This window comes from Taurulus bubalis (assembly GCF_910589615.1).
Source record: "Taurulus bubalis genome assembly, chromosome: 1".
NCBI classification, from domain to species: domain Eukaryota; kingdom Metazoa; phylum Chordata; class Actinopteri; order Perciformes; family Cottidae; genus Taurulus; species Taurulus bubalis.
The window spans coordinates 30,052,095-30,078,772 of NC_136589.1; the positions used below are offsets into that span (position 1 = coordinate 30,052,095).

A 26,678-nucleotide genomic window follows, 5' to 3' on the forward strand; every position below is an offset into this window, starting at 1 on the left:
TGTAAGTACCTGTCGGCAGCATTTTCCTTTTTTTTGTACAATAGTTGTTGTTTTTTATCCTGTTTTACTGTGCCCACAACACCAGGACTGAGAGGTCTCTGCTGTCGACTTCAGATGTGGAATCCATAGGAGCCGTGAGCACCACAGAAACTACCTCAACTAGCATTTCAAGACAGTCCAGGTAGGCCTGCTATTTGACCGCAACATGTAACACTTCGACATCTATGGCGCTATGGAGGGCTCTGTCGGTTGATCTGTGACTCCGGTCCAGACTGAAATCTCAACAGCTATTGGAGGATGGATGGCATTTTGTACAGATATTCATGGTCTTCAGATGAAGAATCCTAATGACTTCATGAATTTCCTAACTTAGGGCTGGGCGGTATGGCCAAAAATTCATATTCACGGTATTTTGTAAGATTCTGCCGGTTCCACGGTATTTTTTTTCCAAATAATCACATTAATTTATTGACGCCGAAAAGGACCGCCATCGTTATTCACCACTCGCTTGCAACTGGCCAGCAGGTGTTTTGATTGGTACATAGGGAGCTAGGGGAGTGTGTGTGTATATATGTGTGTGTGTGTATATATATATATATATATATATATATATATATATATATATATATATATATATATATATAAAAATAAATAAATTGCAAAGAATTCGGTCAAAAGTAATAAGACACCGTAGTTCAAAGTAAAATAAAAATCTTAAGTTATAAATCTTAACCTTTCCCTCCGTCAAACTGATTTAATGTGACTGTGAATAAATATTGCTCGATAGATCCTCGAAACCAAATTATAACTCGTGTTTAATCGATTCGGAGCCAGCGGATCATTTTAAAAAGTCCAGCTCGGCGGGCAGCAGAGCGCTGACGGCCCGGTGCTGCGGGGCTCAGCGGTCCCGCGAGTAGGACCTCAAACCGTCGGCGTATCTTTTTAAGTCGGCTGATTATTGACAAACCAACCACAGATTCAATGCTTAAACAATTAACTTCTCGCCTGAAAACATCCTAAAATTACATGTTGTGACTCAACAACGGTAGTTTTCATAGAATGTCAACTTTCAGTTGTGAGTTTTCTCATCCGCCATTTGCTGGTCCGAAATGCATTCTGGGATATTGTCTCAAATACGCTCAAGTCTGCTCTGATGCATCCCTGGTAAAATGGGCGGATCAAGTCACATCCGGGCATTTTCACCGGTCTTGGCGAGAAGCGGACTTTTGAATTGGAACAGTACTTGGGCCGCGACTGATGACGTTTCACGAGTCCACGAGAACACAAGTACAGAGAAGAACGCTGATTGAGAAACGGCCATGATGTACAAGAAATGACATCGCCAAAAGGCATGATGGGTAAAGCCCGCCCACTTTGCTGCACAGGAAAAGACTTCTTCGTGCTCAAGAAAAGTCTTCCTGTGTGGGCGGTGTCATTTCTTGCACACCCTGAGTCAAGTGAGTTAACATGAGATGTAAGTAGCTCGGTCGGCTGCTCCTTCAGCTTCAAGCTGTGAACATTAAATGTTGTTGCCTGCCAAACAGCAGCTACTGGTATGAGAGTATATGAAAGATTCATACCGTACGGAAAACTGAAACCGGTATACTGAAGGAACCGGTATATCGCACAGCCCTACTCTAGTGCCACTATGAGGTTGACGTTTGTGGTTTTGAGTGAAATGTCTGAAAGTATTTGAGGGATTAACATAAAATTTGATACAGACATTCATGTTCATTAGTGTTTTCTGTACCACCATCAAGTCATAATTTCACCTGGTCCAATAATTTACTCATGCATACCGTCAAAGCAATTTTCCCCATCAGCCTCGGCTGCATTTAGTGTGTTATGCATGCTAACATAAGATTTTGAATATGGTGAACATTGTCACTGTGAGCATGTTCACATGCATTTTTGATGACGACTAAAAAATTTCCCCTTGGGGATTAATAAAGTATATATTCATTTATTCATTTAGCATTTATCACTAGGGTTGGGTACCGAGAACCGGTACATACCGGACTGGAAAGCAGCGCAGATTTCGGTGCTTCCTTCCGGTGCCTGAGCCGATTTAAATACTTTTTTTTTTTTTACACACTACTCTGTAAAGTTGGACGGTATATAGATTCTAAAAAGGTAGCGCGGTACCCGTACGTTAAAAACGCTAAGATTGTGATATATCGATACTCTATTTAAATAGTGCGGATCAGAGCGCACTCGCTGCTCCGCTCTGTCGTTCGCCTGCATGCAGAGCGTGGCTCAAGGGGCGGGGCTTCCAGCACTCGCACACCACACGCTGCGCACGCACCCAGAGATCGCTGGAGACACGAGCACGAGCTTTTGAACGTCCGTCCTCGGCTTGCTGGAACAAATCTCTCCCAGTTGATATTAATGATGATGTGTAGTCCAGTAAAGCAGCAGTTTGTAGAATCCAACAGTTTCTGAGTTCTGTTGCACAATCAGGCCACCTGATGCTTGTGTCTGTTTTTTTTAAATATATATTGTTTATAGTTTGAAGTTAAAAGGTTTGAAGCTGTAGTTTGAAGTCAAGTGTTTTGTATGTATTTATTATTTATAGTATACTTTAAATGGTTAATATATTGTTCAATTTGAAGAAAAAAAATTGCCTTGCAATAAAAAAGTATCGGTTCAGGCACCGTTTAGGCACCGTATCGAAAAAAAAAAGATACCCATCCCTATTTATCACAAAGCACAGCTGTGCTCAAGTACAGCCGTTGTAGTCTCTCTTCGTCTGGTTGTTGTTGTTCCCCACTGAACTTTTGTTATTGCTCCCAGAATTAAAACTTTTTATTTTTTTAACTTCCTCTTTTTCTATCAAACACACTAGCTGTAGCTCCAGCAAGATGCGAACGACAGCCTGCATCATGCCCGTTTCCGCTCCACCCTTAAAGAGGAAACGTGGACGGCCACGAAGGGTCCTGCAGCCCCCCAACCCAGAGATCCCCCCTCCTAGCCATGCTGACCCAAACCCCTCAGCTACAGAGATGATGAGCCCACTCCCAGGGCTTCACTCCACAGATATAGTTCATGGCATGGACCCCAACAGCCAGCTCTCCCATCTCAAGAGCTCCATCAGCAGCTATTTCGGAGCAGCAGGGCGACTGGCTTGTGGGGAAAAGTACAAAGTCCTGGCACGACGGGTCACCCTTGACGGCAAGGTGCAGTACCTGGTGGAGTGGGAGGGAGTCACTGCCTCCTAGACTTGTCATTGTCGTCATCACTTCTAACTTTTAACCAGCGCCTGCAAGAGGTTTCTGGCTGTGCTAAGGACATGTGTTCACAGCCTGTATTAAGAGCATTAATTGATATATGCCATTGTTTAGTTTAGACGGGAGCCACGTTTACCTGTTAATCTGACTGCAAAGCCTTCTGGTTTAGTGCACATTTAAACATGTCCTTTCCTCATGTATTATAAAGATTACAATTATTTGATCAAGGCATTGTCCTTATGTCATATTTGTGTTCCGCTTTTAACTTTCATTATTTGCTTTGAATGTTTACAGCAACAGTGTTTATTCAGGGGCACATCATTGATCAGTGCACTGCATCTGTAGGCTTACAGTGAATCATTATTATACTTTATTGTTAATCCAGTGATATGCTTTTCATTTCCTGACCAGTTAGTATGAAACTGTACTTCTCTTTTTTTGACAATGTGGTTGGTCGGGTATTAAATGGTAAATCTTGGAGGACAAGAGAGAGGGACGTGTTCAAAGGAAATTCATTAATTTTACTGCTGCAATGACTAAATTACATATGTTTTGTTACATTTATTTCCTACCAATTTGGTAAATATGTTGATTTACAAGTGTCCTCTCCTCTAGTCCCAGCTATGAGTAAGTACATCTTGTTGCCTTGAGCAGAGATATCCTTCTGTGGACTTAAGACTGAAGAGATGTGCTGCTGCAATTTTTTTAGTTTTACATAGAATTATACTACATTTTACTATGAGCTTTTCCACTAGTCCATTCTCAAAAAGTATTTTCTGTTGAGCATTTTCTTTTTATCGATTGCACATATCAAATTATAACTTGATCAGATAATTTGAGCTGTTTAGCTCCTACAAGGTGGCATTTTCATGCTTTACAAAATGTTTTTGTAAAGTTCTTTAAACACTTATGTTGGTCAAAGCTCCCAGTTAAAATGTAAATGTGAGATTCGGAAAAATAACATTATCCAAATGAAGTGTAATTTCAGTATAAATGTTCAGAAGCATAAAAACAAAAGGACTTTTGGTATGTTTTGTCCAATCTAAAAAGAAATGCATACATTTTGTTTTCATAGTAAAGCTTTATTTTCGAGATTGTCAACCGCCTTAGTCGAAATTAATGAACCTTTTTTAAAACATTTATTTAATAATGGATTGAAATTACTTAACTGTTGATTGAAATCTTTAAGGACCTATTTAGTTTTGACTTTGTCTGATAGTTATACAAAATAAAGTGCTGCATAAGATGAATGTTGTTTACCCAGTTTCCATACGTAAGAGTTCAGAAGTATTTTTCTTTCTTGTGCTGCCTGTGCAAGTTGGTCCTTGATAATGGTGTTGTTCAGTCATATAATGGACCATACTTGATAAAGACAGCATTATTATGATGATTTGGCTCTGTTTAAATTGTTTGTGTGACCGGTGCAAAAATCTACTTGAATTTTTGCTTTTACAGCCAAGTTCACCTTGTAGTGTACACACTCAGGATATGTCCAAAAACGTCACTGTATTGCATAGGCCTGCATTTGCAGCTTGGCACGAGGTTTAGATACAAGTTATTCACTCAGTGTTGTTGGTCAGTATTTTTATATTATGTCCTCCATTTGACTTTGGACCGTATGTAAGCTTTTTTATTTTTTATGAGCAAAATAATTTGTAGTTCATTGTTACTGCTACACTTGCTGGTTTAATCCAAGTCAGAAAAAGTCACTGGATAACTAATATGCTGTATGTCATTGCATGAGGTAAATATTAATTTAGTTTGGCTCTCTTTTTACAGATGTTTTCTATTTTTTTTGTTGAAATGGACAGAGCTTTTTGACATTGATACCTCTTCATTGTACATGTAGTCTGTGTGTAAAGCTCCTCTCCTCTGTTCAGCCAGTCTCAGTCTCCATGTTGTTACCACTGGCTTCCAGCAGGCGTCTGTAGCCAAAGAACATACATGTAACGTCTGCTTCGTCTCTTGAGATTCCTATTACATTTTTATACATTATTACATAGGTGATACTTCTGAACCCGTTTAGTTAAAGGATCAATAAAAGCCCATATTTTGAACTGTTGTGTTGCGTATTCGACAAATAAATTGCTGCCTATAGTTAATGTTTTAAGAGCCTCCTCAGACAGACCTACCGTTTGTGAATTTGACAGTTCCAGTGCACGCGCCATTGTTCGCGCTCACTGTCCTTGACAACCTTTTCTACCAATCATATAACACACAGCTTCTGCTTATCCAATCATGAAACAGGATGTTGGGATGTGGGCGGGGACAAAAAATACAAATGTTCCGATTACTTTACCTTCGTCTGGAAAGTTGTGTTTTACTATACATTTCAAATACATAGTGTTATGCGTTCAAAGCACCGGGACAACAACATTTTAGTTTATTTCAAACGTAAACGTAGTCTGCCTGGTGACTTGGTGTCTTGTTTGTGAACTAGCTCCCCACCTGTTGATACCGCGAGCATCTTTGTTTACGTTTAGCGTAGCTCGGCTAGCCGCTTCTTTACCACGATCTGCTAGCTGCTGGGTGTTTAAACCGTAACGGTGTGTTGATGCGCTGGTTGCTCGTGGTATTTACACTTCCCAACATTCACACACGTTGGACGTGTTACGTGCAAACTTCAACAAGTCGAGACTGAAGTCAACATGGACTCATCGTTCGTCTAATAGCTGATGTTTGAGAACGATGCGAGTTTAACCGAAGATGTGGTCAGTTTGAGGAACCTCCTCCGACTGACGGAGGTCAGTCTGCAAAGTGCAGGACACAGCTTGAGGTGAGCTAACCCTACCTGCATGACATCATACCGCACAGTCACCCAGTGAACCAGCTGTTGGTTGCTAACAGTTACAACACCACTTGTTGACCGACAGACTTCCGTTGAGGACATTACAAAGCGTTTGTATGAAGTTGTATTTGACCTCTTACCCTCTATTGATTCCTTCACTGATTTCTCTATGAACACAATCTTTAGTCAGTCAGTTGGACATGATTACAGAGGTGAGGGTGAGCAGAAGAGTCCTGATTGCCTGAGCTTACAAGACCTGCAGACACCTGATGTCCCTCCATCACACTGTGTTTGCCAGGAGAGGCCTCTTGGTGGGACAACTGAGAGGCGTGCGGTAGCTGGCAGTCTCGGCTCACCTTCCTCTGACTCTAAGGTGAGAAAGAGGACATTTTTGAGTTAAATAATAAGACACAACCATCTAGATATGCAGTACATCCCCTATCACATTGTATGGTGTTACATACTGTATGTGTGCAATATAATACAAATGTTCCCTCTGCAGAAAACTAAATTAAAACATATCTGCAAGTTGTTGCGTATTTACGTTTGGTATGTACTGTATGTAGGTTATCTGTAAAAATGTATCTGTGCAGAAAGCTATCTCATAACCAAAAGATAAATAAACAAACCATTATAAATCCCTTGCCATAAACTCACATACCTCTCATCCACATATGTGTTTTCCCTTCCTATTCAGCCTGCCTCGTTCAAGGCCCGGTCATTAGGGATGGAGTCTTATTCAAGGAAACATTTTGGCTGTGTGCGTCAGGAGAACGCCTGTCTGAACATGCAGGATGAGCATTTTATCAGCGACCTCGATGTGATGCAGTATGAATTGGCCTCCTCCAAGACGCAGGTATGATGATCATCCCTACACATATGATTTGGGTAAATACAAGTGCTGTAATCTTTAACCAGTGTATCTTGTGTTTCATCTTGTGTGCTGCAAACGAGTAAAGGATGAAGTTAGTTATTTATTTTTTCCGGTGTTGAGACATTGGTGTAAACAAACAGAAGCTGTTGTGGATACATATGCTGTATGTGTTTTGTTTTATAGGTCCACCCCATCGGCTCTGGGATAGGGGTTAAAAACAGTGTGGCAATCATGAGTGAGCAGATTCGTCAGCTTCAAGCAAATCTGGAGTCTCAAGCCACAGAACTAAAGTAACCCTATTGACCTCAACATGGACTACTGTAGATTTAGCTATTCATGTCATTGTAATATGGCAAATGCATGCCTATTTATGTATCCATTACATATACACTGAATATTGAATTGGTGTTAAGATTATGTAATATGCTACGGGGCATAGTCAGTGATTCATAATACTTTAAACCATTGACCCTATTCATGTTATGCTCATACTGGCGCACGTTTGATGATTGCTTTTAAGGATTTTTATCTCACCTCTTTTTCCCCTTTAAACCTATGATTGAACCGAGCATTCATATCCGAACTAACTGTCCTCGTCTTTGTTTCCCAGGGCTGCAGAGCTGAGGGCAAACTGTAGCCAGGAAGCAGCAGCTCACTCTGACATTTTGGTGGCGACTCTCACTGAGGAGCTGAGCTCGCTCAGGGAAGAGCTGGCAGACAACACAGCGCTGGGCAAACGGTGATGCATTTATCTGCGCTTGGCTTCTGCACACAAATTAATTTCATTTGACTACAGATTACAGTTCTACCAGCATTTTTGGTAACAGCATGTACACCAAATTAAATTGATCTTTTGTCTTGTAATTGCATATTTTCTGAAACTAAATGAAGTGATTAAATCTGACCTCGAGTTGAAAAACATAATCAAATATTTGATGTCTAATTATTAATATAGCTTGAGTACTAATTTTCTACCTCATCCCTTACAGGGCTGAGCAACAAAGGAACCAAGCACTACAAAATGCTGAGACGCTCAAAGAAGCCTTTAAAGACTATAAGGCTACCATTTCTATTAAACTTAAGAGGGTATGTTTGATTTATTTGAATTAATTAATTATTTAGGATTATCCATTTTATAATAACTGACTTTTTTGTTGCATTTTGAAGCCAGTTTTTTAATGTGTTTTTAAGGTGATGGAGAGTGAGAGCAAACTAAAAGAGAGTCTTGTTGAGTGTGACAGAGAAAAGGAGGAGTTGGAAATGAAGTGCACAGAGTTGGAGAAAGGAAAGGTAGAACAGAGCCAAACTATTAGGTATGTGAGATTAATTATCCATTTCATTGTTTGTGGTGTACGTTGTTTTCTTTGTTTGTAGAAACATAAATAAATTGTAGAATTTCTGATGTTTCTCATTTTCTATTATGAGAAACGTCAGCTTTGAATTGCTGGATCACACCTTTATATCCCTGATCTTCCTCCACGTCTGCCTCCCAGCCAGCTGAAGGAGGAGGGGAGGCAGGTCAAATCTGCGGCTGCTGGTCTCCAGGGTCACCTGGAGGACGCCGGACAAAAGGTCTCACATCTTGAACGACAGCTTATGGAGCGGGGCGCAGAATTCAGGGAGCTGGCCTCTCTGCGAAAGGAGCTGGAGAACCTGCGCACTCTGACCCAGAGCCAGGAGCAGAGGGTGGCCCAGAGCCACAGGGAGGCTCAGCAGAGCCATGCGGAGCTGGCCAGCCTGGATGCCATACTATCCCTGCTGCATCTACGAGAGGTGGAGAGGAATATATACACACATTCACATTGTTGTTTGTGTTTTCATGACACAAGATTTTGTTAAGTCTCCCGTAATGTTTGACCAAAGGGATTGTTACATCATCCGTTTATTTGTTTGCCCCAAACTGTTTTTTGGTGTAGTAGCAGTAGCTGTCCAAAACAAGTTTCCATATGTATCACTGGTCTTGCATAGGCAATGATATGTTTATTGCTTTTTTTGTTTTTTCAGGGTGCTGTGGGGACACTGTGCATTAGGCCCTGCATGTTTCCCCCAGTTAACTATTTAGGAACTGCACACCTACTGAAGCTAAAGCCAGGTATGCTGACAAAAACCTTCTTGTGTACTTGATTACAGTATGTGTTATCGAGGCATATTAACAGAGATGAGATCATTCAGGGTTGTCCTTGTTTTTATACATCTAAGATTCTACCCATCAACGTTTTTTTTTCTGAAATAATTATTGGAGTTTTTTTAGAATTTAATATAGTTCGGATGAGAGATTCATCCTTTTTTATACTTTAGGTAAATTAAAGAATGTATTGATGGATTAGATTTTATTACATATAATAATTAAATAAACAGAGAACTACTGCAAATTCTCAATTTACTAAATAAAAAAATAAAAGAATATTTTCTACAAACATTTTTGGAAAGGAGTAGGCAGAAGTACATTTATATGGTTCGACCCCTTTCTATTACTTGAATAATTAATTCAATATTTATCACACATACACATCAATATGTGCTTAAAAATAAAAAATACTCATCAATCTTGATATCTTAAAAGAAACTTAATGCAACATGATGATTTAGTTACTTACACGGCAAAGTAGAACATTGTGTTTGAATGCAGGTACCATAGAATGTATACCTGTCTTTAATATATGATGTAAAGAATGACAGCATTCATGTCCTTTCTTTCCACGTCGCTCAACCCTTGCAGGTGAAGGCTACCAGCAGCTGTTGCGAGCGATGCAGTCGATGGAGACCGAGCGGAGCACACAGAACAGCCTGTGTGAGCGGCTCCAGGAGCGTCTGAGCAGAACGCAGGAGGAGATCTCTTCGCTGCAGAGCTCCATGACCCAGAGAGCCTCCCACTATCAGAGCCTACACACGGAGCTGCTGGAAAAAGTCAGTCAAGCCACTGATACAGAGAAAGAGGTATTGATTCACCCCCTTTCACAAGTTATTTCTTTCTGATTTCCTGCTTCCTGCTTGATTGCTAGATTAACATTCCTGCTATGTACTGTATTATTTATTTATTTATTTTTTCAGATAAATTATGATTTATTTAGCAGTTTCATTGTCATTTTTTTTTATATCATTTTAAAAGTATTTCATTGCAATTTTACTTTTTTTGTCTCACTTCAGTTGAAAAGGAAAAGTGCTCGCGTGGCTTCGATGGAGAAACAGTTACAGGAGAAAACCTCGGCGTACAGTCAGGCTGCCCTTACGAACACCGAGCTGGAGAGTCAGCTACTGGTACAACACCTACACTTGAGCTATCATGATATTAGAATGTCCCTACACGATTATCTTGGCCAAAAGAATTCACGATAACAATATTATCGCAATATCTACAGAAACCCGGTAAAATGTATCTTTACCTCTTTTTTGTTTTTATGTGCGTTTTGTCTATTTCTTAACAAATAAATTGCACTCAAAATGCGAGTGTAGGGAGCTAGAGTCTAACTATAACTGCACAAAACGTACAAAAAGAACAGTCGGCATAACCTGCAGACTGGGCTGTCTAATAACACCCAACACCCTTTTTTACGGAAACGAGGGTGACACAGCAAGAACGGAAAGAAACGGCAAAGGCACTGGATTGTTTACACAATATTATTATCATATGAGTATAATGAACATGAAATCAGTATTTAATTTTTAAAATATGTTATTTTAATTCCGGTATTTCGCTTCACCCCTAACCCCACACACCCAAACATTGTTTTTTCTTCCATGTTTTTGCCACCATATTCCTTTCTGGTCAATTTGTCTTTGATTAGTCATGATTCACAGTATGTTCACATGTGAGGCTGTTCTCTAAATCCACCACCTATACTCTACCAGATACTCTAACAGAATCCACTTTATTCTAATTGTGTTCTCATAACAGGAGAAAACCAGCACCCTTCAGCATTACCAGTCACTGATGACCAAAAAGCAAAGAGAGTACCAGCAGTCTTTGGACAAGTGTAAACGATCACAATCTCAACAACTCACGGAGCAACAACACAGAATAGAAATGGTGATCTGCAGCTACATCTTTGTCTCACTCACTTTCTCTTAACTGAACCTTCAGCCCCCTCTGTTGCTCTTCAGTTCATTTAAATTAAGTTCAACCAACCTTAATTTTATTATCTACAAATTAATGCATGTTCAGGTATTATTTGAGTTCATTTGCACCTAGAAACACTGGCTGTGGCCATTACCTGTCGCAGTTAACAGTATTTTCTCTCCTCTGCAGTTGCAGCAGTCTGTGGAGGAGGCTCAGTCTCAGATGTTAGTGATGGAGCAGGAGCTGAACTCACTCCAGAGGGAGCGGGACGAGGCTCAGGACGCAGTACTTCTGCTGCAGGGCTCCGTGGACCAACTCACACAGGTCAGGACACTTAACAGTATGTAGGATCCTATCAGTGCATGTTACAACCATGTTCACTGGTTAAAGCACATTAGCAGGAATGTCAGGCTTAAGTTTAAGGCACAAACACTTTCATTTAACCCAAGTGTATGCTGTTTGTATTTGTATTTAATTTCAGCAGCGGCAGGTTGAAGTAAGACACAACGAGGAGTTGCTGCAGAGTTTCAAAGAGCAGGCGGATCAGTCTGCTTCCATGGTTTGGACACTTTTTTTGGTTACCATAGACGAACACAAATAACGTTGATTGAACTGTGTGAAAACACCTGGCAGAATTCCACCATAACCACTAATATGCACTCTGTTTGTGCATCAGGTTTGCGAACTACAGTCGTCTCTGTCAGCGTGTAAAGAGGAGCTGAACTTATACCTGCAGCAGATGGACAAGATAAAGAAGAACTATGAGAGTGAGCTGCAGAAGAATAAAGACAGGGTACAGTGTTGTATACAATGAGACTTTCAAGCTTTGAGATTGTTTGTTTTCAGGAGGATTTGAACACCGTCATATCTTTGATCTCGCCCCCTCTTCAAGTGTTGATCTCCCAGACTTATCCTGTCCCCTGATCCTCCCTCCTCAGGTGTCCTCTCTGCAGGAGAAGCTCCACGGCGCCAGCCTGGTTTGTCACAGCTCCAGTGAGCAGAACCTGCAGCTGCAGCTTTCTCTCCAGCGGCAGCAGACCATGCTGACTGAGGGCACTGCTCACATCTCTGAACTGGAGGAAAGTCAGAGCCAGCTGCAGAAACAGGTAAGTTGGAGACAGTTAAAATACCAGGTGACACTAACAGGAATGCTGTGTTTTTATTTTGCTTATAATGTCATGAAAAACTTCACAGGCTGAGCTATTTTAGTGCACAAAAACAAATCAAGACATTCATTTTGCACTAACTCAATGCAAATGAGCACCATTAGCAAGTACAGCAGTTTTTGTTGCCAAAACAAAATACAAGCGTAGATATCCAAGAGTATTTATTACTAAAGATGCATGTGGGTATGTGATATCTGGGAGTGATAAAGGAATAGTTCACCCTTAAAATTACCATTTGTTTGTCAATTCCTCACCGCACGCTACCTTTTTAAATTTTTGAAAAAAATGTTTTTCCCGAGTATCTTCAAGTAAATCCTTGTTGAATTAATGTAAATGGAGGCCGGGTTTAAAAACAGAAAATCTATATCAAAACATCCTTTTGCAAACCCTCATTCAACTCTATAACCCAAGTCTCATTCATCCAGTTGTCTGCTCAGTACTCATCAAACACTTCCTCCACTACCGCCTCATGCGCGCTGCGAGCCCGTGGATGAGGCGCTAGGTCGTACAGTGTTTCATGTTCAGCAGCCGTGAAGCACTTTCAAATCAATATAAGTTATGTAATATGGAAAGTACATTTACTATTTCATTACATTTTGAGTGTAGAATGAAGTTCGTCCCTCTTTGGCAGCAGAGTGAACATAGTGTGTCCTCTCATAATCAGCTTTGTTAGCCTCGGAAAGTGCTGTCAATGGACCTCTCTTGGCATTGACAGTGATGCCATTTTCAGTGATGCCAGTCAGGGTTATTGGGTTTTATGCAGCAATAGTAACTTTAGGTTTTGTTTGTAATATTGCTTGATTCTGTCCAGATGGATAATAAACACCACTGTTTTGTTTTATTTAGGTTTGCAATCAGAGCCCATATTTAACACATTTTTTGGATCAAAAGGATCAAGTAGCATCTCATTAGCAAAAATTACATTTTCTTTGTAGAAGCTTTAAATTGAACACATAACAAACTTGAGCTAAATCTGTGCTCAAGGAAAATAACTATTTGAACATGTGATTACTTTTAGTTCAGCAGATTTTAGCAGCTGATTGTACTTTCTGTCCTTCACAACAAAAAGAACACAATGGTCTCTATTCAGTGAGCAGTAACACGGAGCCTCTCTGTACACAAAGGTTTGATCTGGGCACATGACAAGAAATCAGTTTGCCTGCAGAAAGGGACTGTGTCGTTATCGCTGGTTTAAATTAGGAGGTCAGGTTTGCGCCACCAGACGATGTTGCTCTTAAAATCTCTGGGCCAAGGTTTCTTTAGTGTCTTCCTAAATGTCATTCTCTGTGGTCTTTCCAGTGTTGTACAGTAGAACAGATTAATGTGCATGACATGGATTCCTGTTTGTGGGAAAATAATGATGGATGCTCATGTTGTGTGTGTCTGCAGGTGTCCAGTCTGGAGCAGCAGCTGGAACGAGCTCGGGCCACTCTGCAGGGTGAGGCAAGGAACAGAGAGCGAGACGCCCAGGAGAGAGACAAGGACCTGCAGGAGATGAAGCAGCAGAACGTACAACTGTTGGAGTCTGTCAGGTAAGAAAACCTGTACACGCACAGACCCTCACAGCAGAGTCTCAGGAACAAAGGAAACTGGAGTTAAAAGTCGGAATATTTTCAAGTTAACTTTTCAAGTTAATGGTACTGCTTACGTATCAGTTTCCATAATTGTTGACTTATCTGTATATTTAGACATAAACCATGTCTCCAGTGCTATAAAAGAATAATTTAGGATATTATAGTTATTGCCAAATATTTTTAGATTACTTTGGTTCACACGTAATTCAATGTTTTCCCTACACTTGTAGTTTGTATACAGCTTTTGTTGGTGTCTATTTCATAACATAATTTGTTTTGACATATGCTGTTTTTCTTGGCCTGCAGCATTGAGTCAAACGCCTCAGTCTGTGAGACAGTCTCATGATTATACCACATCCTATTTGTCTGTAGGCATGAAGCAGCCCTCCCCTCCTCGCCCCTACAACCCATAAATGTGTGTATATAAATAGAGATCTTACTTGGACGAGACTGGGAGATATACGCTTGATGTATTTAGAGTAATTTCATTCCACGGTGCTGCTGGTTAGTTTAATTTTTGGGACATTTTAAAAGCAAAAAAGCATGACAGTTGTTGATAGGTGCCTTCATAGGGCATGTTTACTGAGCTCAGTTAAGCTACTCTAACAATTCTGGAGGGATTTCCTACTCTCCAACTCTACGATGGGAGCCGTGCTAACATTGAGGTGAGTGAATGGACATGTTGTACGCTTCCAGCTGCAGCAACAATGCAATGTGTATCCTGCTGAAAGCTTTGGGTATTTTTTTACTATGGTATGCCTTTCTTTGTTTGCAACACATTCCCTGAAAACACATTTGTTTTATTTAAGACTTTTAATCACTTTGCAAATGTACTGATTATTGTTTTTTGTGTTTTTTCTCTTTATTCTTTTTGCAGACACCTGACATCAGAAATGACAAAGTGTCGAGGGGAGCTGGTGTCTAAAGATTCGGAGCTGCAGCGTTTGAGGAAGGATGTCAACGACAAGATTTTTCAAGTCAGCTGCATGGATGAAACCCTCCAGCGCACGAAGAAGCAGCTCGACAGCAAGAGCAACACGGGTATGTTGCACAGTTTCAGTGCTGTGTAGGAGATTTTATTCCCTTTTATATTTGACTAGCTTTTATAGTTTTTACAGAGAAGAGACAATTGAAGCCAGACCTACACAGCTCCGGTTTCAAAATCTGAATCACCGCTCATGGGGGCTCCTTCATTTGATCGCTTAACTTTTCTTTCTTTTCCCTCCCAGTGATGGACCTGGAGGAGAAGCTACATCGCTGTGAGGCCCACAGGCTCAACTGCGTCCATCAGGCTAAGATGCTGGAGGAACAGCTTCAGGCGGTGCAGGGGGAGTTGGCTGGGACTCTGGAACAACTACGGGAACTCCGAGATGTTCTACAAAGCACCCAAACCATCGCAGATGAGCGGCAAGCCTCGGTGGAAAAGCTGACTGTCCAGCTTAGGTGAGGTTACGCCCTCATGTGAAATATCCTTCTGCACACCGGGACAAGGGACAAGCCTCAGACGGAGTTGACGTCCATGTGCTGCTGCTCACATAAGATCCTCCTCTGGATCTGGCTCGTCTGTGTTTGAAACAATATCTACATTGTATATGTGTATCACAAACTCACCGACAGACACACACACAGTCATGGAGCTGGTTATTGTCCCATTTAAAGTCTCACACTTTGATTGTATTTCTTCTGAATAATGTCGTGGCTAATCTTTGTTCTTAGACGAAGTCATGGCATTGTGTTTTACTGAGGAAATCCTTTGCTGCTTAATAATATGAATTTCTGATTATTATTTTAAAGTTACTTTCCTTAATTATCCAAGGTTGAACTTGTGTCATTTGTCATTTGTAATTTACTGTGATGGATTTTCACATGCTTTGGTTTGTGATGTAAAAGTCTTCTATCTACACTGAGCCAGATGAAAAATGTGTACATTTTAATCACATTAAAAGCTATGTGTGCAGCTATTGTACGTCGAGCACTCAACTGGACGCACACTCATGAACAAATTAATAATTTTGTTAGCAGACACATGAAGATGCTTGATACAGAAATGGCCCTTTTTAAAGAAGACCATAACAGTTGCCATGATCAAGATTACAGTCACAAGCCCCTTTACACACACACTTAGTCACACTGTAAGTACTCAAACCAAAGGTTAACCAAAAATATTCAACAATAGAAAGTCCTCAAATCATGTTCCCTCTATTTGGCCCTCTGTTTTTTTATCTGCCATTCAGAGGACACTCCCAGTTACTCTGTGTGTGTGTGTGTGTGTGTGTGTGTGTGTGTGTGTGTGTGTGTGTGTGTGTGTGTGTGTGTGTGTGTGTGTGTGTGTGTGTGTGTGTGTGTGTGTGTGTGTTCACAGTGAGACCCAGAGGGAGTTGGAGGAGAGAACTCACGAGGTGTTAGACATGGACAGTGCACTGAAGGAGAGACAGGGGGAGCTCCAACAGAGAGCACAGCTGGTACAACACACAAGCAAACACAGTTTACTTCATTTAATTTGCAGACTATCTTTTGCCACCATCTCTCTACTGGTGTATCTTTTTTGTGTGTGTGCTTTTTCAATTTTTTTTTATTCCCTGTCGTCATCCTCAGCTGGATCAGCTGGAAGTGGCCATCAGAGAGCACAAGCAGGAGATGGAGAAGAAGGTGGAGTCTTTGCAGCAGAGCCTGCAGGCCAGAGAGAGGGAGCTGAGAGACACTCAGATGGAGCTCACCGACAGAAACATGAAGGTCAGGAGCACACACAGAGTAAGAGGGAAAAACGTGAGACAATGTTTCACCAACTCTGCCTTAAAAAACATTTGGAGAGAAACCTCTTTTCTTTTCTTTTCAGTTTGACTAACTCAGGGGTCAGCAACCTTTCTTATCCAAAGAGCCATTTTGCCCTTTTTTCCACACAAAAAAATGTGTCTGGAGCCGCAAAAGCTGTTTGATTCATGATATATATACACAAAACTATAGTTTGTTGTATTTATGAAATTATAGAACAAGAATAAAGAAAATTTGTGATATTGTATTGCTATTTTACCTGTTTATAACTATCAAACTCTTATGAAGAGGAGACAAAAAATAGTCCTGTGTTGGCTACATTGAGATCAATTAAAAGCACAACTATGTAAACCTTGAATACTGTCTATAAATGTGGCTCATGTGGTAGAGTGTTCGCCCTGTAATCACAAGGTAGCAGGTTTGATCCCTGTCTTCACGTGAGCTTTACATTTTAAACGCATATCTTTTGCTACGTGAGCACCGCAAACGGAGGAGGAGGATCCGTTTTTACTAGCGGACGCCTCAGTGTGTCATGAGCGGCCACAGAACCAGCAGCAGTAGTTGAGTCTGGAGACTTGATCAGTTTCCTGAAAGTATATTCACTTTGCTCAGTTTACTGCAGCAGATGCTTGTTCTGGAAGAGTCAACATTACATTTTTAGTTTTTTTCTAATTTCTCGCCACATATCAAGCAGACGGGTCAGCAGCATCGTTGGCAGTGAAAGCAAATTAATACGTCTACGCAGAATGAAACGCTCCACTTTCCTCCGTGACATTTCTTTTTTCTTTATTTATCCGTTGATAGTTTAGCGAGGCGGGGCTCTGAATCACGAGTAGCCAACTGCAGGGAAAGAGGCTTGACAGCTACGTGACAGGATGTGACGCACATTTTAGTTAAAGAAATATTTAAACATTTATTTCGATTTTTAGTGACCCAGTATTATCTAAAACTCCAAGATAAGAGGAATTCCCTTTGAAAGTTTTTCCACTGGGCAAAAAAAAAAAGAATAAAATAAAAACGTCTTTTTTTGTGTTTGTTTTCAAAGCCTCAGGGAGCCGCAACAGACGGGCTAAAGAGTCGCATGCGGCTCCGGAGCCGCGGATTGCCGACCCCTGGACTAACTGAATGTTTAGAGCATAAGCATAACTCAATGTCTTTAGAGAAGAATATGACGTGTTATCTGTACTGTACTTGGTTTGTGTAACCTTTGGTACACATCAAAAGGGCAGTCAGTATGTGTGAAGCTATATACAGAACCTTAAGAGAAAATGACATCAGGATAGTAAGGATCATAAATGCTCACACCCTTTGAATCGCACTGGGTTTTGTGCTGCAAAAGGGCTTTTAATGATTCATGATTTATGTAAGTAAACGGATGATAAACAAACAAAAAAAGATATTTTCTCTACAGATGTAAGATTTAAATGAATGTAAAGTAAAACATATTTACTAACAGAGCCATTAGATTAGAGAAATACATTTGATTACCCTAAAACTTAAATGTAATTAAATAATTAATTTGATCATATTACTTTTTTATTTAAGTATCATTTTGATTAATTAATTAAACATGTAAATAAGTGAATTAAATGAACTAATCACATTTTAAATTGAAATTTGAATTCCACTGAAATAGATCAGATAAAATAAAAATAGATTTTTATTTCATAATGAATTCAAATTATTATTGAAATAATTAAATGGACAGATCTCCCTTTTCATATATGAAACAGAGAACATATTGACGTTATTATATGTATAAGTATTTGTTGTGTTAATGGTGTCTTCAAACTTCATACAACTTAAAGTAATTATTTTGTCAGAAAAAGTCAATCTAATGTTCTTAATTCTATAAGGTGTGTGTGTGTGTGTGTGTGTGTGTGTGTCTTTGCAGGAGGTCAGGCTGGGCGGTGTGGAGGAGGAGCTGGCTCTGAAGGAGGCCCGCTGGCTGCAGTTGGAGGCCGAGCTGCAGAGCATGGTCACCTCTTTGGAGCTGGAGCTGGACTTGGAGAAGGAGCAGCACAGCAAGGAGGTGCAGTACCAACTGAGGCTTCAAGACTGTGTCTTCCGCCATCTAATGCATCAAATCAGTCTATTCAAATGGAGACAAGTCAAGTTTCAGTTGAGAAGAGTCTTTAAAGAACATTTCGGAATGGAAAATGTAAAGTGGCTGGTGAGAGGGAAATCGTGACGCTGTCGTGCGGTTGTTCTGCAAGACTTGGCTCTTGGCTGAGCATTAGATCCAATTCACGATAAAAATGAGTGATAAGCCTGTGATTTGACACTGTAAGATGATACTGTTACTTTACTCGGTCAGAAGCATCCCTGTCAGTGCCTCATCTCTCAGTAGGCTTTCTATTGGTCTCTCTCCATCTACGTGATAAAGGTCTTGTGGTTTTTGGTTGTGGATCAGCCTCTATGTTCGTCACTGGTGTTCCTGTTTTCCTTTCCTCTCTTCTTCTTTACAAACATCAACGCCACCGTGTGAGTTCCTTATTTTTCTTTATTTTAAACTTCAGTTTATCTTCTTATGACCTCATTCCTTCCACACACGACACAGCTGATAACATCTTAATTCCTGCTGATAGATTTGATGGTGCTATTTGTTTACTGGCTTGTTCTGTAATCACCTTTGGGATTACTTTACCTGGTTACATCATATTTTTATCGGAGCAGCATATCAAGCTGCATATCATTAAAACCCCACTTGTCTCGTCTGTCTGTTTCTCGCCCTCTTCCAGCTGGAGTCCCTGCAGCAGACTCGCGGCCAGCTCCTCAAAGTCTCCGAGCAAATCTCCTTCACTATGCTGTCCTCCCATGAACAGCTTGCAGCTAAACTTCTGCAGAGCCAGAACCAACTGGAGGAAGCCAAAATCGAACTGGAGCAAACTAAGACTCAGTTGGATCGCACCCGCAACCAAGTCAGTCACCTCCAAACACGTAGAGACCAGACTCAGACCCAGCTCCTTCAGAGTAAAACCCAGCTGGAGCAAAGCAGGATTCTGCATGAGCAGATCACGGCCCAGAATAGTCTCCTCCATGCCCAATTGGAGCAGCTCAGCACCCAGTTAAATCAAGCCAAGGTCCAGGTCAGCCAGCTCCAGACTGAGCTCCAGACCTCCAAGAAGTCCATGGAGACGTCTAACGAGTCGCTGCTCATCAAGGTAGTGTTCTCAGAAGTGTGAGTGAAGTGAAAGTTGCATTGTGGAAGTGCATCTTTACATTTATTCGGTGAGCTCTGTGAGCTCTGTGAGCTCTATGAGCTCTATGAGCCCTGCTGGCAAGCACACTGCATGTTCTCCTGCGGGCTTAATATTAATCCCATTATTCTCCTTCTTCCTAAACTTTGGACTCGTCTTGCGGCGTTGCCAGCACATGCGTCAAAATACATCAAAACGTGCGGCTTGCATCGGGAATCGCGTGCTATGACTTTTCTAAGAGATTTGACCGGCCATTTCCCCGAAAAACGGCGAGAAATTGTCCCATTCACTTGAATCGGGTTTCACCGTGATATATTGTGACTTCTTACAGCAGTAGTCGCCACACCATCAAAACATTTTGCAAAATTTTCTAGTATTCTATAGTTTTGCCAAAGTTGTCCCCTACGCTTTAATACCCCAGGCAGGGCACCCAGAACAATAATCTCAACGTATATATTTGAAAATCAAGACTTCATTTGATGTAACCTAAAGTTACACATGTGTGCAGCGTTATTTTTGTTCTCTGTAGACCTTTAAAAAGCAAACCTTTGAAATGCCTAAATAAAGAAATAAACATTGAATCATATATAAATATATATATATATTTTTGTATTATGTATTTTTACAATGCTGACGCAGACATCTGGAATGTGGGAAGAAAAGTTATGTAAATCTAAAAAAGTAAATCACTCTTTCAGTGATGCTAATTTACATAACCTTCTGTTGACATTTTGTGAGGAAACCAGAGAAAACTCACAACATAAGTTATATATATATAATAAAAGTTTTGTAAATTAGTCTGACATCTGAAACAGTAAATCACTTACTCTTTCAGGGACATAATAATTCACATAACCTTCTCTTATTTAGAACCTGGACCCCCGGGAGGAAATGTGTAAATTAATCAGACATCTGAAACAGTAAATCACTTACTCTTTCAGTGACATAATAATACACATACAGTGGCTTGCAAAAGTATTCATTCCCCTTGAACGTTTCCACATTTTGTCACATTACACGCCACAAACACAACTATATTCTATTGGAATTTTATGTGAAAGACCAACACAAAGTGTCACACAATTGTGAAGTACCAAGACAATTATACATGTTTTTAATTTTTTTTCAAAAATAAAAAACTGAAAAGTGCAGTGTGCAAAATTATTCAGCCCCCCTGAGTCAATACTTTGTGGAACCGCCTTTTGCTGCAATTACAGCTGCAAGTCTTTTGGGGTATGTCTCTACCAGCTTTGCACATAGACTGAGATTTTTGCCCATTCTTCTTTGCAAAACAGCTCAAGGTCAGTCAGACTAGATGGAGAGCGTTTGTGAATGGCGGTTTTCAGATCTTGCCACAGATTCTCAATGGGATTTAGGTCTGGACTTGGACTGGGCCATTCTAACACATGAATATGTTTCGTTTTAAACCATTCCATTGTAGCCCTGGCTTTATGTTTAGGGTCGTTGTCTTGCTGGAAGGTGAACCTCCGTCCCAGTCTCAAGTCTTTTGCAGACTCCAACAGGTTTTCTTCCAAGTTTGCCCTATATTTGGCTCCATCCATCGTCCCATCAACTCTGACCAACTTTCCTGCCCCTGCTGACGAGAAGCACCCCCAGAGCATCATGCTACCACCACCATGTTTGACAGTGGGGATGGTGTGTTCAGGGTGATGTGCAGTGTTAGGTTTCCGCCACACATAACGTTTTGCATTTAGGCCAAAAAGTTCAATTTTGGTCTCATCTGACCAGAGCACCTTCTTCCACATCTTTGCTGTGTCCCCCACATGGTTTCTGGCAAACTGCAAACGGGACTTCTTATGGTTTTCTTTTAACAATGGCTTTCTTCTTGCCGCTCTTCCATAAGGGCCAGATTTGTGGAATGCACACCCAATAGTTGTCCTGTGGACAGATTCCCCCACCTGGGCTGTGGATCTCTGCAGTTCGTCCAGAGTCACCATGGGCCTCTTGGCTGCATCTCTTGTCAGTGCTCTCCTTGTTCGGCCTGTAAGTTTAGGTGGACGGCCGTGTCTTGGTATATTTGCAGTTGTGCCATACTCTTTCCATTTCCGGATAATGGATTGAACAGTGCTCCGTGACATGTTCAAAGCTTGGGAAATCTTTTTATAGCCTAACCCTGCTTTAAACTTCTCCACAACTTTATCTCTGGCCTGTCTGGTCTGTTCCATGGACTTCATGGTCCTGTTTGCTCCCCAATATTCTCTTAAACCTCCGAGGCCGTCACAGAGCAGCTGTATTTGTACTGAGATTAGATTACACGCAGGTGGACTCCATTTAGTCATTCGGTCAACATTCAATCATTCAGCAGTCATCAGGCAACTTCTGAAGTCAATTGGTTGCACTCAGGGGGCTGAATAATTTTGCACACTGCACTTTTCAGTTTTTTATTTGTGAAAAAAATGTAAAATCATGTATAATTTTCTTTGTACTTCACAATTGTGTGACACTTTGTGTTGGTCTTTTACATAAAATTCCAATAAAATATATTTATGTTTGTGGCGTGTAATGTGACAAAATGTGGAAACGTTCAAGGGGTATGAATACTTTTGCAAGCCACTGTAACCTTCTGTTATTAAAATTGTGAGGAAACCCGAGAAATATATAAATAAAAAAGGTTTTACATTAAAAACGATGCGATTTTGCATATTTTTAGTATCGCTACTTAATTAAAATAGCGCGGATCAGAGCGCACTCACTGCTCCGCTCCCCGTCATACTGCCTGCAAGCATTAGGCTCGTTCGAAAGGGCTGTGCCTCACCTGGAATCCAGACGAGAGCAGGCGGCGATCGATTCTGCGCAGAACTGGCTCATCTCGAATGAGCCTATTGACGGCACGGAGGCGGGGCTCAAGGAGTGCAGGAGCTCTTGCCGACCGTCCTCGGGTTCTTGGGAAAAAGATGCCAGAAGTGAAATCTGGAAATACTTTTGCATATGAGACATGAGTTTTGAACTGCCTTTGGGAAGAATGAACATAGACTCTGGTTAAAGACTCTGGTTTCGCTGTCCACATTTCTCTTTTTGGAGAACGCCATGGGAAATTACTTATCTCACTCTCGTACTGTTCCGACTGTTCCACCTCTTGTCCAGTCTCTCCCGTCTCTCACTCAAGCCGCAATGCTTATCCGAATACGCATATCTGATTGGCCAAGAAGCATCACGTGATGTAATTGGTCAGTGTGTTTACTTGCCTGCTGAACGAGTGCCGAAAAGCCTAAAACATAAGCGCTGTCAACTTTTAATAATTCTCAATTATCAATCGGTCCAGGGTCCAGATACAACAGGGTCTGGGTCCGGATCCAGACCGCGGTCCGCCTGTTATTGACCCGTGCCTAGTGACTCGTCATACTTTAACGTAGAGAAATGATTTAAAGTTTAAAATGTTAACAAAAGTCTGGAGTGTATTTGCCCAATTGGGAATTGTTTGATAGCTAGCACAGTTTTCATGTAATCATTGTTGGGCCATTTCAGAGTTAATGGCGCAGGTTAGAGTGGTGATGTCATCGCTAGAGCACGGAGGAGCTTCAGACTCTTGCGGAAAAAAATTTGTATTTTCGACATACACGCCACAATTTTTACTCTTCATGCATAATGTATACATATAAACGTAGGAAATCATGTCTTTTGTCGTAAACTTGGATCGATTGAATCCACAGATTTACACATTTGTTTGAATCCGCCTTATAGTGAGAGGAAGTCCACCTCTCTCCTCCATAAAGCCCCATGTTAAATCTGACCACAATTTTCTCCCATGAAGCAAACGTGGGAACTGAAATTATGCTCTCATTTATAAATCTCTACAAATATTTAAGTATATGGAAACGTTCACAAAAGTCTTGTGCTTCTCTTGATCCCGTTATTTTCGCGATGGGAGTCACGGTTTTCTGTCAAATACAATAGTTTGAAAGGTTGTTTTCGTTAAATCCACAGTCCAGTCTCCCTCTAATAATCTGCCGCTCAGTGACACAGGTGCTTCAAATTAGCTAATCAGGGCTCACACACACATTCTGATATATACAGGCATAGAGACACATATACTTATTTTAGATACATAGAGAGACATATACTTATTTTAGATACATAGAGAGACATACACGTCTTAAGATCTGGTCTGCCCTTCACCCTGGTGCCCCAGTCACCATGGTAACCAGTGACCTGTGTCTATTAAGCAATAGCTGCTCTAAAGTCCATCACGAATACAGAAATGACTTCTCAATAACCTCAACAACACATCTCTCTACCGGTAATAAATATATATATATATATATATATATATATATATATATATATATATATTGCGACTTCTTACAGCAGTAGTCGCCACACCCATAAAAATTTCTTGAGAAATTTTCTAGTTTTCAATATTTTAACGTTTTTGTTCTTGTCCTCCTTCAGGAGTCTGAAGCGACCCGTCTCCAAGCCAGAATCTCCTGTCTGGAGCGAGCTGCTGACCACAAGCATTTGTACAATACCACACTCTCCCCGCCTGTTCTGCCCACATTCACACACACCTCAGAGAACCCTCCTGCCTCCCCCCAGAAGAAGTTGCAAACAACTCTCCCTTCGTCTAAACCCGCTCACTCGACTCGCCTCCTTTCCCCAACGCACACAGAAACCTGCTCAACGCCCCCTGCTCACACATACCTTCAACCCATCACTTCCCCTCATACGTCCAACCAAACCGAGAGCAACCAAACATGTGACTGGCTGCAGAGAAGCAGTATCGACTCCTCTCTGGATCTCCCTCTGAGTCTGAAGGCCACACTGAGGGAGGCTTTGGGCATTTGTCCATGGGAGTCCGCCTCCCCCTCTTCCTCCCCCTCCATCCCTTCTTTCCCAGACACAGCAAACCACAGCTGGCAGGGCCTCAGCAACATGGAGGCCACAGCAACCTCTGACCTCTCCTTCAACCCCCTCACATACATGCTGGACAAGCGAGACGACATTAACCTCAACATGGAAGATTCCTCCATGCAGCAGAGAGACGATGAGTCAAGGAGGGAGTCTGTGTGCACTCTGGTGGGTCGGGAGGAGGATGAGGTGGATATGAGTTCACTCACAGGGATGCTGAAGTTTGTTAATCAGACGTTAGCCATGCAGGAGGATCCTTCTTTGTGGAGTCCCACAGGGTTGTCGCAGACTGGACACATTCTCCAGGTAACAACAACACACAAATTATTACGCTTTATTTCGGCACTTCATGATTGCGTTCTGTGTGAAAAAAATATATTGATGTGCGGATTAATTACACAGGGGAAAAAATGCAGCTAATCTGCTTCATCTGAACATTTTGATCCAGATGTTGCTTAACATTGGCTGCTAAACAAATCTTTCCACTATCACACAGACAAATTTCCAACTATCTTTTAACTTTAAATAGTAAGACGCTCGAGAAAACCGATTTAATGTTGCTTAATCTAGAAATCAGCATGGAACATATATTTACAGCTTCCACAGTTTGTAGCGTTGGTGATGTCATGAAGTGTTTCCTTTTCTCTTTTCAGAGGGACGTCAAGGAGACATGAAGTTGTGTTGCTAAGGAGACGTCAGAGAAGAGAGGAGTGGACATTGGTGTCATCCTTTAGTCAGGATACATGTAACATACATTCATTCACATACATCTCTCATATATTCTGTCCCGCTGGTGTGTATTATTGCAATCAAGCTGCAATAATGTGTCTGGGAAAAGGTAAATGATGAGTTGAGATGACCACAACGTCCCAGTCTGTAAATGATCTACTGTGATGTCCTGCAGTAGAAATGTAGCATTTTAAATCTTGTCTGAACCAATATTTATATATTTTACACCATTTTAAACAAGTTAAGTGAATAAAATATGTTTTTTATAGAAGTATTTGTGTCTACCACTGTGATTGTTAGTTATTCTCTGGAGAAATGTGAAGCCCTGCTTGTTTGGATGTTCCCATGCTGCTGGTGACTGTGGGATCGTGTTACCAGAACAACTGGCAGCTTCCTGTCCAGAAGAAGAATTTATGGCTCAGGGTCTCGAAGGGAATCATGCAGAATCTAATACAGACTCAAGCTGGTAGTATTGGATTTGGCATGTTTGGGCTCTGGAGAGTTTTAGAATGAGTTTTACTCCTTTAGGTTGCAATTCTTCATTAGATTAAGTCCCGGTAAAACTATTTATGAATTAACAAACCTTTAAAGATGTACGGCATAAAACCGATTGTGCTTAAAAAGCTGGACACTGTATGTGTAACTATTTTTCCTATTGCTAATTCTGATTCTAACGACCATGTTAATCAGCTCAAGGATGATTGTCTGTCACACCGATGGATTACCCAGGACCACGACTGGTTAGATAGATAGATAGATAGATAGATAGATAGATAGATAGATAGATAGATAGATAGATAGATAGATACTTACTTTATTCATCCCCAGAGGGACATTTGTTTGTGGCAGCAGCAAGCGCGTTACATAGTAAACATAAATATTAAGTATGGGAAATACTCAATATATACAATAATAAAATGGCAGAGCAGAAATAAATGTAAGACAATTAAATAATAAAGAAGATGCAAGTGTATATACAGTGAAAGTGGGGCTAGGGTTATTGATTCAATTGAGGGAGGATCTGGCCAGAGGGGATTTATTATAGAGTCTTATTGCAGTGCATTGTTTCAGGAGCGTCTGTGTTCAGTGACTGAATGTCCAAAGAGAAATGTTAATAACGGCTTCAGTCAAAAGCAGGGATGCTCCAAACATTGTTTGTTGCACCTGATCTACCTCTGGGTCCTTTTTAAAGGAATAGTATTTGCTTTCTTGTCAAGAGTCATAAGACATGAGTCATGTTATCTATTGGTTTAATGAAAGCTACAGCAAGGAAACAGTCGGCTTAAATACAGGAAGCGGGGAAACAGTAAGACCATAAATTGATGTTTTTTCTCTCTATGTGCACATTAAATAAATGAGATATAATGTGTTAATTAAAGAGCTAGAGGTGCTGGGAGGTAGATTTTTTCCCCCTTCAACCTTGCT

General features: G+C 40.9%; 2 protein-coding genes across 2 annotated transcripts in view; both read left to right on the forward strand.

The window, feature by feature from the left end:
• The window catches only part of mtf2 (metal response element binding transcription factor 2), a gene marked incomplete at its 5' end in the record, with an annotated part of 13,040 nt that extends 7,771 nt beyond the window's left edge, over window positions 1-5,269 (forward strand). Inside the window, 2 exons of the mRNA XM_079236026.1 lie at window positions 86-181; window positions 2,846-5,269. Coding sequence (XP_079092152.1) covers window positions 86-181; window positions 2,846-3,218 — 469 coding nt within the window. The 3' untranslated portion in view covers window positions 3,219-5,269. The remainder of the gene's footprint in view (window positions 1-85; window positions 182-2,845) is intronic.
• A 633-nt stretch (window positions 5,270-5,902) lies between these two features.
• ccdc18 (coiled-coil domain containing 18) lies at window positions 5,903-25,454 on the forward strand (the record flags this gene model as incomplete). Its single annotated transcript, XM_079236138.1, has 25 exons — window positions 5,903-6,003; window positions 6,202-6,388; window positions 6,713-6,871; window positions 7,073-7,179; window positions 7,500-7,628; window positions 7,879-7,975; window positions 8,081-8,202; window positions 8,383-8,662; window positions 8,894-8,981; window positions 9,609-9,826; window positions 10,037-10,147; window positions 10,785-10,916; window positions 11,136-11,270; window positions 11,428-11,505; window positions 11,623-11,739; window positions 11,885-12,052; window positions 13,502-13,644; window positions 14,564-14,727; window positions 14,916-15,129; window positions 16,049-16,148; window positions 16,282-16,419; window positions 18,353-18,490; window positions 19,200-19,622; window positions 24,069-24,830; window positions 25,178-25,454. 25 exons carry the CDS (start codon window positions 5,903-5,905, stop codon window positions 25,196-25,198), a joined length of 4,332 nt encoding a protein of 1,443 aa, XP_079092264.1. The 3' UTR covers window positions 25,199-25,454.
• Window positions 25,455-26,678: the final 1,224 nt, after the last annotated feature.